The 13,475-nt window shown below is 48.8% G+C and overlaps 2 protein-coding genes across 2 annotated transcripts; both read right to left on the bottom strand.

Moving 5' to 3' along the window:
• Positions 1 to 1,060: 1,060 nt before the first annotated feature.
• LOC135392398 (uncharacterized) lies at positions 1,061 to 2,686 on the bottom strand. Its single transcript, XM_064623113.1, has one exon. It carries the CDS (start codon positions 2,684 to 2,686, stop codon positions 1,061 to 1,063), a length of 1,626 nt encoding a protein of 541 aa, XP_064479183.1.
• Positions 2,687 to 3,127: 441 nt separating this feature from the next.
• On the bottom strand, positions 3,128 to 4,043 carry LOC135393087 (uncharacterized). Its single transcript, XM_064623646.1, has one exon. The coding sequence runs from the start codon at positions 4,007 to 4,009 to the stop codon at positions 3,143 to 3,145; it is 867 nt and encodes a 288-aa protein (XP_064479716.1). The 5' UTR covers positions 4,010 to 4,043; the 3' UTR covers positions 3,128 to 3,142.
• Between the last annotated feature and the right edge of the window lie 9,432 nt (positions 4,044 to 13,475).

Genomic DNA, 13,475 nt, shown 5'->3' with positions numbered 1-13,475 from the left:
TAGCAAGCCAGCAGAACCGCTTCGCAATGGTGGGGATTGGTCAAACCCCGGGCGGGACGAACCCCTGATAGTAAGTGTCTCCCTATACATCGTATAATTCCAGCTCTAACTTCAGGTAAGTACCGTTCGTTAGAACTGGTAATTATACTTCTGCATATGTCGGCCACTTACTATCAGGGTTTACCACTGCTTGTTCAAAGCTGCGTGCACACCCGGGACAAAACTTGCGTGCCGAAATTTGCTCTAGAGCCCAAATCTCGTCTGTAGAAACAGTTAAAAGTGGTGTCTGACGACTAGTCAGCCACCGCCAGAATTTCAGAGATAGGGACCCCCTTTTCCAGCGCCCTGGAAGTGGCTGCACCCCTTGTGGAGTGCGCTTTGAAGCGGGATATGTCAATGCCCGCTGACTGTAACATGCGCTTCAGCTAATTGGTGATTATGTCCCGAGAAGCAGGTCTGTGGGGTTTCTGAGTAGTCAAGAGGAGTCTGGAACATCCAGTACGGAGGGTGAGCGTACGTGTTGGATATGCTTCTGGGCACAGAATTGGGCAGAGGGAGGGCTCCCGAAGTAGAGCCGGGACGAACAGGGATGGCCAGGGTTTAGAGGGCCGTGATGTTTTCCGTAAGCCGTCAAGCCGCAGTTCCCAGCCAGCCGGCTGACGCTTAATGTCATCCATGGACAGCAAACAGAGATCGGCTGAGCGCCCTGCAGTAGCCAGCCAGAAGCATAACCAGCTTGTACGATAGCAGGCGCAGAGGTAGGGAATCATTTTCCCCTAAGGAAGAAATGAAAGAAGTAACTGACTCCACCGGCCACATGTCAGAGTAACGAGGACGAGGGGGTTTTAGGTCTAACACTCCTTTCAGTAGCCGGGTGACCGCTGGGTGTTCTCTCAAAGGATGGCCCTCGCAAACACCAATAGTTTGGGAAAGGGCTGACCGATAGCTATTAATGGTCCTGTACGATAAATGTTCCTGGTAGTGCAGGTACGCGAGCAAGTTCAAGACTGTATTCAAAGGGGGAGAAAAGGGATCAAGCAACCGTGCACTGCACCAGCTATCAAACCTCAGCCAGCAGGAATTGTAGGCGAGCCGGGTGCCTCTCGCCAAGACGCGGAGATAAGCCCTGCAGCCTCTCCCAAAAGGCTCGAATGCGAAGGGTGTCGCTGGTCAGCTTCCACACAGCTAGGAGAAGGCTGTGGCCTACCAATGGGTGAAATACACCTTGCGGATTGCGGATAAGATCCTGAAGGGGTTGGATGAGTCGAAGTTCTTCGCAAGCCAGACGCAACAGAGAGGGGTACCATGGCTGCGACGGCCAGGTCGGGGCTACCAAGATGAGGTCCCCGCCTGACTCGCACATTTTCCGGAGACATCGATTCACTAGGTTGAAGGGGGGAAATGCATAAAGACCCGGTCCTGACCAGATCTGGGTGAAAGTATCCACCCCTGCTGCTCCTGGGTCCGGTTTCCAGCTGAAATAATGTGGAACTTCGTGGTTCGACAGATCGGCGAAGAGATCCATCTTGATAGGATCCCAGAGGCTGTCGATCTTCCGAAACGTGGGCACATGAAGTTTCCAACTGCTGTTGTCGAAGTGGACACGAGAGGCCCTGTCTGCCACAGCATTCAATCGTCCGGGAATATGTTGAGCACGCACCGTTAGGCCTCGCTTCAGACACCACGACCACAGCTGAAGGGCTACTTTGTTGAGACTGCTGGAGCGAGTGCTCCCCATGCGATTGATAGCAGCCACTGCTGCCCTGTTGTCGAGCTGCAGTAGGATGCAGCCCTGGTCGGATGCCCTCCCGAGAGCCTGGAGCCCCAAGAATGCCGCTATCAACTCCAACTCGTTTATGTGGAGCTGGGCTTGCTCGGTGGTCCACTGCTGACCAACTACCAGACCCTGAGAGTGAGCGCCCCAACCTCGCAGAGAACTGTCTGTTTGAATGGTCTGAAGGACTGAACTCTCGTGCAAGCTCCGCCTGGGGTGGGACAGGAGGACTGTGCGCCACCACCCCAAATCCTCCCTGGCTGCTGAGGAGAGTCTAACTGTGGTCTCGTAAGAGCCTATCTGTAAAGCCCGATGCAAGAGAGACTGGAGCGACCTGAGATGTAGAGGAGCTGCCAGAACACCCAAGGAAGTAGCATTCAGACGACCTATCAGGCTCGCTAGGGCCCTCACACCTATGCTCTCTCCGAGTATGGAATCTATCTCCTGTTTGATTGCTAACCCCTTGTCGACGGGGGGGCACAGTGCCAATGGTACCGTCATGATCTCGAATCCCAAGAAGGTGAGAGTCTGAGTTGGGGTGAGATGAGATTTTGTCTGATTTACCACAAAGCCCAGAGAATGTAACAGATTTACGACTGTCTGCATGGAGGACCTCAAGCGACCAGGTGATTGGTCCATGAGGAGGATGTCGTCTAAGAATATTACCAGTCGAATCCCCTGAGACCTTCGATGGGCAACTACAGGTTTCATAAGCTTGGTGAACACCCGCGGTGCCGAGCAGAGGCCAAATGGGAGAACGTTCCATTGGTAACACCTCCCCTGATGCAGGAAGCAGAGCCAAGGTCTGTCCCGCTTGGCTATAGGAACTGACAAGTAGGCATCCTTCAGGTCGATGCGAACCAGATAATCTCCCTGAAGTAGCAGATCCTTCACTGTGTCCCAGCCCTCCATCTTGAAATGTTTGTGGTGAATGAACAGGTTGAGCTGCTTGAGATTCAGGACTGGCCTCAACTGCCGGTCCTTCTTTGGAACAAGAAAGAAAGGGGACAGAAACCGTGCTGTGTGCAGAGGGATGGGGGATATAGCTCCCTTGAGCTGCAGTTCCTCTATCACAGGAATAGCGGTAGGGTTTGGGTATAGCCTTGGGCGCGTTAGAAGCGTTTAACCCGCGAGGGAGGGTGGGTGGGAGAATTCGAGGTGATATCCCCTTATGGTTTGTAGAACCCATGCATCCCTTGGGAGTAGTTTCCACACCGGGAGACAGCGGGCCAGTCGGCCTGCTGGAGGAGAAGAGGAAAGGAGACTTACCCCGTGGGCCTCGAAATGCCCTTCCCTGAGGTCCACCTGGGAAGGGCCGGCCTGGAAAGGGCTGGCGGAGGGTACTGCTGGACCCCGGGCGGCTTCGTTTCAGAGCAGGTTCCTCGGGCTGCCCCTCTGTGTGCCCTGTCGGGCTTCCCTGAGGACCTTGTACGTCTCGTTTCGCATTCGAATCTGGTCGAGGAACTGCTGCCCAAATAGTTGGGCAGCACCCTCCTCGTCGAGATGGTCCCTGGTAACCAGGGACCGCAGGTCCGGGGCTACCCTGTTCAGCACACTCTCTCGGCGTTCATTACCGAGAGAGGTGAATAGCCGTCCCAAGTGTGACAGGGCAGCCGCTAAGTGGTCGGCGACCACGCGTCGATCCACTCGCCCCTGACCGTGCGGCATTCCAGAAGGTGGGTCCCCTGGAGCTGTAGATGATTCCTCGGAACAATGCTCCAAGAGAGCCACCAAGGGGCTCACCGCGGAGACGATGGCAGCTTGGCCATCCCGCAAGGCTTGATCACGTTGCCTCACGCTCCCACAATCTGGTTCACTGTCGCCTGGACGTCGCCGCTGACGGGCTGCCTCCAGTGCTAGCACCTTCACTTCCGGATTCAAATCCGGAACCACCAGGAACGGGAGCTTCAAACGGGGGAAGTCCGCAAGGGCCTTGCGGCACCGTTCGGACCTCCCGTCAGGACCCCAGTGGCCCCGGACGAAGCCAATGATGGCGGGGGACACCTCACGGTGCCCCACCCCTGCGAAGCCAGTTAGCCAGTCGTCCACTGCTGGCATGGAACCCTCACCCGCCACATCGGGATCGTGGGGGGAATGGGGGGAGATGATTGGGGGGTGAAGATCTTCCTCCCTGTCTGTCACATAGACGTCGGACTCAACGTCCAGTTCCTGCGCCGGCAGGGGAGGTAAGCGCTGGACCAGGCAGGCCACCGTCTCTGTGAGGAATTCCACCATAGCCCTCAGGTCAGGTTCTGTTCCTGAAGGTGCAGCCATGGTCTCTGCATAAAAAAAACGAAACTTCTAGCTGATCCTAGCAGTACGGGCACGCAGACTACGAAGAACGAATACCCCTGTCATCCCGACAAGGTTAATGTTTCACCCCGAGTGGGAAAGGGTATCGCTCAGAAAATGGCTATCCAGCCCAAGCATGGCCATCCGGCCCAAACATGGCTATCCAGCCCAAGCATGGCCATCCGGCCCAAAAACGAAAACGCGGCCCAAAGTGGCCAAAATGTGGCAGCGCAACCTCAGAGGTAGCTCCTGTGCAGCGCCGGGGAAGCGGTCACAGAGGAAGCAACATTTGTGGAAGCTACAAGTGTTCTGAAGCCGCGGTGGGAACCGAAAGTGGTTAATGAAAACACAAAGCTACCCGGAAGCGACTCCCGGGGAAGCTTAACCCTACAAAAAAAAAAAGAAACTTCAGATGTAAATCACCCACACAACAAGCAACTTACCTGAGTTGCAGCTAGCCCACAAAAAAAAAAGAGAATAAGAAATTAGTAGAAAATGCGATCCAGAAGTAAACAGAAAACGGCGATGGAGTAAGATTTCGTTGCCAACTGTTCGAGTCAAAAAGGAAAGACGAGAGAAGCAGGGCAGTCAGAGCTTATATAGACAAGGGGGAGCAGCGCCATCTAGGGTCGCACGCGCGAACTTTGCTTTAAATTTGACATCTGTCTGACGAAAAGAAGGAAAAAGCAGTGGTAAACCCTGATAGTAAGTGGCGACATATGCAGAAGTATAATACCGAACGATACGAGACAAGTTAGTAAATAAGCGTCAACTGCCTTTATTAGGTGGAGTCATCCATGTAAACTCCCGCTCGAAATGAAGGTGCGAGACGTATTGACATTGTTGTTCGGCCACAGTTTACAGTACGCGTCTTTCGTTTGACCAGCCCACATGCAGCAAATTTATTGCCGTCGCCGTGATCCTCGAGCACCTTTTGGAAGTCGTCTGCTCTCACCGCTGCAAAAAGGCGCGACAGCAGACGATTTGTTCAACCAATGAGCGGTCTGCCATCGAAGCGGATATCGCTGTTGCCAACAGAAATCGCGATGTGCTGGCGCGGTTCTTATCAACTTAATTCGTTTATTTAATAACCGTGACGATCCTGGACGAGCGAATTCACAGTATTACGGTATTACGTTTTCAGCAATGAGGAATCGAATGGTACGCTTTGTGGATGGGCCAGGGTGTACGAGACCGTCCCTTTAAGCGCCGACCAAATTACAACAACCGAACGACGTTTTCCTGTTCTTGTGCAGCTTTCGATAGCTTATACAAGCCTCGGTGAATGATTCAGCGTGTGATACAGTTAGAATTTTGGGGCTCGAAACCTTGCGGTCAAGCAGCAGTTACGAATGATACCCCTCAGGTTTTAAGCTCTGATACACTATCAACAACAGAACACAGCTTTCCTGTCCTCATATAGCCTTCAATAGCTTATAAAAGCCACAGTGAGTGGTGTAACATGTGATACAGTCAGAATTTAAGGCTCAGAAACCCGCAATCAAGCAGCGGTGTCGAGTGATACCGCTCAGGTTTTAAGCTCCGACCCGATTTGAACAACCAAACAATGTTTTCCTGTCCTCATATGGCCTGTGATAGCTTAGAAATGCCACAGTGAGTGATCAGATGGTTTTCTTTTCAAAAATTGTAGAGGGTTTTATAAATGACACTGCCAAAATTTAAGGCTTGCAAATGATGATCACGGATAGTGAAATGCTATCCAGCATGTTAAAAGCTGCAAACTTGAAGCTTTTTGTTGCCTAAATACATTTCACCCTGTTGTTTCCAGGTGGAACCCCTGTAGCTGACCAGAAAGACCAGGACTGTCAGATGCCATACATGAATTGGGTATGGGATAGAGAGAGAAGTATTGGGATTCTATTGGAGAATTTGCATACCCGTGCTTATGCTAGTCCTCACTAGGCAAACCAAAGCAGGCACACAATTGTTCTCGTGCTGAGCTGACAGATTTGTAACTGACACTGTTTACTTATAATTCTCAGTAATTTCACACTACTCACAATTATATTTTACTTTCAGTTCGAGTTCTTCAAACAGAGCTGACCCAGCAGAAGGCCTCTGGTGGCATACTGTAATCAAGTGCGCCACTCCCACGGGATTATTGCATTGGCCTTTTGCATTCATGCCTGAATGCTGTCCAGGGCATCCCACAGGCACCAGCTGCGTGACGATGCCCCACCCCACGGATTGTCTTATGCCAACATCGTGCTCCCGTAGGGAACTATGGACACTAGAAGATGGACTGTGGACATGCTAAGGAATTCTTCAGTAGCTTCATGGTGCACTGGAGAAGAAACAGCAGACCTGGACGAAGTAAATAAACGGCCCGTTTCAGGGCCACCATATGTCTGCCACAATGGCTAGCGTTCTGCTGATAGAACAAACCCTGATGATGATAGAAGATCACTGAACAAACCATAACTCAAGCACGATAGCTACAACAGTGCTGATAGAAAGCAATCATTGCAGTTGCAAATGCCATACATTTCGTTAAGCACTATATTTTTGATGCCAGTAATATTTAGAGCTGAAGGAGTCATGTTCTGCCACTTTTTGGATGGTCAAAGTATGCATCACAGAACATATTGCTAAGGTGAACAGTATGTGGAACAGACTATAACTCCTGTTATTCATTCGCACAGAAAATATGAAGCAGAAAATGTCGACGTTGTTGCGATAGGCCTGTACTATGTCTGTTCTATGTCTTTTGCAAAAGCTATCACCGTTTCTCGACAAAAGTGACCTAGAGAATGTACTGGATGCCTCCATTTTTCCCCTTTCTCTCCGTACTATAAAGGTAGTTCTTTTTATGTAGTCCAATAATACGAGAATTTGAAAAAAGGTCTTTGGGTGTACTTGACATAATTGTGTGCCAGTCTATATTATTGAATCCCCCTGGCACTGAGGACAAAACTTTACGAGACAGTATATTTGGGTCCGAAGAACGCTATTGGAGCCACAGGACACATTGACTTTAGACCACATCATGGAGGGCCAGAAGGAAAAGAAACGACTGTAGTTACCATAAAACTTTGGTATATCGTACAAAATATTGTACACAAAAACAGGACCCACATAGTTATTGTGGAGCAGGATTGTGGATAACACAAAAAATTAACGGGCTTACTAGGCTAACTCCAATAAATGGGCGGCCTTTCAAATAGAGTGCTGAAAGTATGAAAAACTATTTGACCTTCACAAAGGTTTAGGAGAATGTTCAGGAGCACTCCAAATTATCCATTTACTTACTGTATTGCTGCCTTAGCTCACAGTTGGAAGATTAAGTATCGAAAATCAAAGAGAAAGAGCTAGCTGGCATATTCACAGTGGGTTATGGCTTCGGGTTTGCTATGTTGTGTTTAATGAGAAGTGCAGAAATTTGGGCCAGTTGGTACATAACTGCAAAAGGGAATAAGAGCATACAGACGGGACAATGGAGAGACAGAGCTGCTTACAACTAAACTATAATGACCCGACGCAGTCATGTGCGCAGGTACATTGCTATCCCACCATGTCAAAACAACGAGTACAGTGCTAGACAAATGTTAGAGAACACGCTCCGGCGCATTCCTTCCTTAGAGTGACAGTGAATGGGACCATACAGACTTAGACATGTGCGTATAGGTAGCCCAGTCACCTGTATGCAAGTCCGTACAATACCATTCTCTGCCAGCTTGTCACTCGGAGAGAGGAGTGCGCCAGAGTATGTTCCATAAACTTTTTTCCAGCACTTTACAAGTATAAAACTGATTAACAATGTAGAATGGGCTAGTTGGTGTGACATCTTAGACTATGGAGCCACGGCAGACAAGGACAACACACCACTCCACAATCAACTGGTTTGTTTCTGGAAAAACAGAAAAGGAAGGTTGAACGTTGGGATTGGGGGGTTTGAGACGACCTGATTGAAAAGGAACTTTACACCTAGTGGTGATCTTTTCCAGCTGCCCTTGTCTGCCATAGCTCCGTAGTCAAGAAGTCTGTACAAGTATGTCAGACAAGACCCTCAAAATGACATTTTTAGGCATGTGCAAACAAAACCACCGTAGTGATAAGGGGTGACACAAGTGAAAAAAATTCCTATGACTTGAATAAAATCCAGTTCCTTATCCATCAGACAAATAGAAGCTTCAGTAGTACAACCACTTATTTCAGTCACTTCGACTATACTTCTCTTTCGAACTGACAGTTTGCTTTTCTTTTTGGCTGAGTTCTTTCAAAAGCCGGCTTTTAATGTCACTATTTGATTTAGTATAAGAATTAGGATGGACAGAAGATCGACTCAATCCTCGCATTACCCAGTAAACCATAAATGTCCCTGGGATGACTGCAAGACATCCTTACCAGGATATGTGGACCACCTGTGGACGTCCACAATCATCCCGATGATGTCAGGGTGGACATCCCATGGATGGTAAAACAAACATCCATATCATGTCACTGGGATGTCTTTCAGAGACATGATCTGGTACATTGATGGGACGTTTTTTATGTTATGCTAGGTGTATATACTTTGAGCAATACCATGATGCAAATATGTGGTTCGGCTTCAACGTTTATTGGTGCAGTGACTGAGTACAGTAAGACAGCTTTTCATAAAAATACTCTCGACTAGAATGAATCAAAAGTAAGATAGGAAACTACAATAGTACCACAGCAGCGAGGAGCTTATACATATGCTGGGTTTATAAGCATTTTTAGCAGAATGCAGATAAAAATATGCAGGTTGTGTAGAGAACAAGGTTAAGCCACATTGTACTACATAGCATGTAACCAGAGTAGCAGAGGCACAGCCGTGGTAACACACGTTTATGGGTGTGTTCCCTATTGACGAGTGATATCAGGTTTGATGTGATTGGGGACACTGTCTTGATGCTCATGTTAACACGTGGAGCTGCTCTGATACTAATATTAACAGAGCTGTTCAGGCTCATGTTAACACTAGAGCCTCTCTGACGCTGATGCTAACATGAGGGCTGCCTTAATGCCGATGTAGCATTAAGGCAGCTTGTGGCTGAGTTGCATTGATGCTGGTTATGGCAATCTTGAAAATGCTGCTGTGTGGCCAGCAACGGCAAGCTATTCACCGCCCCACCCCGTCGCTCTCTACATGCTTTCTGAAATGTTCTGCGAAGTAAGCCGCTCATGTCTGGGGGAGATGAGAACCCGCAAAAACCCACGCGAAACAGTAGATATAGCAGCAAGAAATCACTTTATTCACCACTCACGAGTACGTACCTCTGAAAGAATCCCCATTCATCATCAACACACCTGAGCATTCGTCTCACACAGGCACAAAATTCTCAATGATCGGACGATGAACAACAATGAAAAAAAGCACACAGATTCTCACTTCCGGTCCAACTTGTCTTTCTCAAAGCATTTGGAAATCTTGTAATGACGTGCATGAGTCTCCGCCACATTAAACACAATGCTTGCGTCTTTCTTCCTAGTGCACGTTGCGCCATACACGCCTAACATGCAAGAAATATCTTTTCAGAAAACACGATGACAGCATAGCCATGTGCAGTAGGTGTCAAGACATAACACACCGTCTGCACAAAGTCGCTCACATGCAGTTTCATCTTGCGTTCCATCTCCCTGTCGTTGGTCGCCTGCAAATGGAGTGAAATCTACAATGACAAATGCATGGCACAGCCGAACATATTATTTCACAGTTATATTGATTACACACCTTACACGGCGAAAATCCTGATGGCGAAGAGCGATTTTGGCTTCAGAAACAGGGCCGCGTCCCTCACTTGACATTTCAAACGAGCCTGACTGGTCTGCTGTGGGTTGGCAGAAACATTTCCCCTTACGGGCTGTTTCTCAGACGGGTTGCTAGAACGACAGCATAAACTGGGAACGACAGTAGAAACCCTCTAATAGCTGCAGACTTAGCGGAACAATAATACGCTCGAGATCATGCGTATCACTCGCCACGATGAGAAACGTCCGTTAGAGCCAAAGCAAAGCGAACCAGCGTCAAGCGAACAAAACTGCGCATGTGCGACTGACAGTGCTGGCTGGTAGCATGGTGAACAGACAAGGACGCGGTAGTTCGTGTTGGCATGCAGCCAATGCAACCATCGCGGCCCAAGAAGCAAAAATAGGAAACTGTACACAATAATATTTGTCAATTTAAACTGAAAAATATTGTATCGCGCACGTGCCTGGTGTCATGCATATCTAATTCCACTGAAGTGACACTCACCCCATATTACGTCCAGAGCAGAATGTCAAAATACAATCCTCAGGATGTCATGCAATTGACAGCCTTTGCGACACTACCTATAGATGTCCTAATGATGTTTAAATTGGACGAGGACGTCTGGACCACATGAGGACGTCCATGGGCTTTTTATGGTTTATTGGATAGCTACGGTGTGCTAGTGTACCATACCGCACGCGAATACCAGGTTGCCGTGTCCGTAACTTTGTGAGGTTCGAGAGCCACAAGAACTGCTTGCATGCAGTGTATTCTACCTAACATGGACAGCGCAGCAGCAGTACGGCGGGCCAGGCTGAAAACAATGCCTGAAAATCTGTTCTCCTAATTCGTCTTTAAATTTTTCGAGAGGGTAGCTTCGTTCTCTTTGTGAGAAAATACTCCAAAAGCCCGGTGATGAAGACATACTGTAAAACCTTTACTGCTCCGACTTGCACAACAATTAAAAACAACACCACAGTAGACGTTTCGCCGCCTATCCAGGCAGCATCCTCAGTACAAATGGGCAAACCAAGGGGCACATCACTCACTTATCAAAGAGGGCGGCGTACACATCCGGCAGAGGGCCACGGTTTTTGTTGCACGCTGACTCCGCATGTCTGATAAACCACGATTCCAACAACTTTCGCGGGCCCCATCTTATCTCCCGTGCCAAGGTTTCCGCGTTATCAAAATCAAATACATGTTCAGTGGCCCAACAGTGATCAACCAACTCGGTTTTCAATCGCGTGGCATTCGTAGCATTGGCCACATCACTTTTATGCTCTTTCAAACGTGTTATTTGTTTCCTGCCTGTCTCACCGATGTAGATCCTATCACAACCCCCGCATTGGATTTTGTACACAACACCGCTTTGTTCATGCGGTGCGATCTTTAGGTTTTCCAAAAGTGGCGGCCAAAGTACATATCGGTTTGAAAACCGTTCTTACACCTAGTGGGCGTAAAGCCCTACGAATCGCATACGACACACTTTGAACAAAAGGGATGCACACCACAGATTTGACGTTGTCGGTCCTAGTTACCCTATCTTTGACACGTCGTCTTGTGTTGCTAAGGAAAGTACCTGGATAGCCCCGTTTCCGCAGAGAGGTAGCTATGTTAGTTAACTCCTGTAACCGTACATACTCATTAGACGACAGCGCGTCACATCGGGACAAAAGGGTATGCGCCACAGCTTGTTTGTGTTCAAATGGGAGGTGTGAATAAAAAGATAACAGACCCCCACTGTCGCAGGGTTTGCGGTAAACAGAAGTCCCAAGGAAGCCCTCTCGGTCCCGTCTCACCAACACATCCAGAAAAGGGAGTGAGCCGTCACTTTCCGTTTCACAAGTAAACTGAACAGCGGGGTGTACACTGTTCAGAGCCTGGTGGAACGCATACAAGCTACTCCTTTCCAGCACAACAAACGTATCGTCAACATACCTACAATACATCTTCACCGGAAAGAGAAACGACATCACCTCACTCTCCACATGCTCCATTACTATGTTGGCGACAGTTACCGACACTGGGCTTCCCATAGGGCAGCCCTCAACCTGATGGTACACAACACCAGCAAAGGTAAAAAACGTCTGCTTTAGACAAAATCTAAGTAAAACCATGATATCATTGACCAGTAATGACGTGCGATTTTCTAGCGTACAATCTTCTTTCAAACGTTTCTCAATGATGCTTAAAGCCAACACAACGGGAACGTTCGTAAACAACGAAACCACATCAAAGGAAACCATTAACTCGTCGTCCCTCAACTGAAGTGCACGGACACGGGAAACAAAGTCCCTAGAGTTCTTAACTGCAAACACATTATCAGCCACAAGAGGCTTTAAAAGTTCTACCAAAAATCTAGACAACCCATATGTCGGCGAACCCACAAAAGACACAATCGGTCGAAGAGGGCTATCCTCCTTGTGAATCTTGGGCAATCCGTATATTTTTGGTACAGCCCCATCTGAAGAAAATAGGCGACGGTAAAGAGTCTCATCAATCTTGCCCTCTCTTCTAAGTCTTCGCAAATGATCAACAAGCTGCCGCTCAGACTTCGCAGTAGGATCGGCAGCCATCTTCTCAAAGTGGACAGGGTCATCCAACAACTGTAGCATCTTCCTGTCATACACCTCGCGATCCAGGAGAACAGTGCCCTTCCCCTTGTCAGCTGGGAGGATCACAACCGAAGCATCAGACTTCAAATCCCTTAAAGGGACTATCGCATCCGTCCCGGTCGATTCCGAAACTGTAGTGCTTTTTTATTCCGCGTTCATCACTGATAATAACGCCGAAAACCCGACGCGAATTGGCAGCGTCGTTCCTGTGTAGTTTGATATAAAACTTGGCAAGAGCAGACGACGCATTCCTGGATTCCCTCTCTGGAAACGTCACGCGGACGAGGCCAATCACTGCGCGCCCTTTCACATGGAGAATACCAATCACGGAGCGGCCGGAGGGACCTTGGTAGCCTTGGCAACCGACCGACAGGCGGGCGGGCGAGGCGGAATTCTAGGGGACGGCGTCTTCTCTGTTACCGGCCCGCGGAATGTTGTTTCTCGCTAACGTTGAACGTGTTCGTACAGTCAGGAGCGTAACGCCGTGTTTCACGTAACATGGTTACGTCTGCACTCACACTGGTAAGCGAAAGTCAGAGTATTTACCGAGGACTTTTCACTTAGTATAGTGCGATGCGAACGCCAAGCAGACGATCTCGAAGACAATCGCCAGCGCTGCGCTCCCATTCGTGTGTCTGGCTTACGTCATCATCGCGTTGGCTGCAGATGGAATGCGAACCTTTAAAACTCGTTTACTTAATATGTAAGCTGTTTTCGGAAGAGAAATTTGGCAAAGTTGACTCTAAAGCGATGAGGAACATTACCCTATCGGTATCATACATACGTTCCCGGATGCGATAGTCCCTTTAAGGCCGCACATTCCCCACGGGTTAAGTTCCGACGCGGGGGCTGAGCGTCCGCCAAAACGCTGACTACTCGACTACGGGCCAGACTAACATTGGCCGTGTCCTTCAGTGCCGGAGACATTCTTCAACCTCCACGACAATATCACGCTTCGGGACTCTACCTGGTGCCACAGCAAAATTCAAACCTTTCGACAAAAGGCTCACGTGGTCTTCCGACAATTGCTTGGATGACAAGTTGTGCACGTTGGAAG

The sequence above is a fragment of the Ornithodoros turicata genome, chromosome 4, assembly GCF_037126465.1.
Source record: "Ornithodoros turicata isolate Travis chromosome 4, ASM3712646v1, whole genome shotgun sequence".
NCBI lineage: Eukaryota > Metazoa > Arthropoda > Arachnida > Ixodida > Argasidae > Ornithodoros > Ornithodoros turicata.
This window is presented reverse-complemented; position numbering and strand designations above follow the sequence as displayed.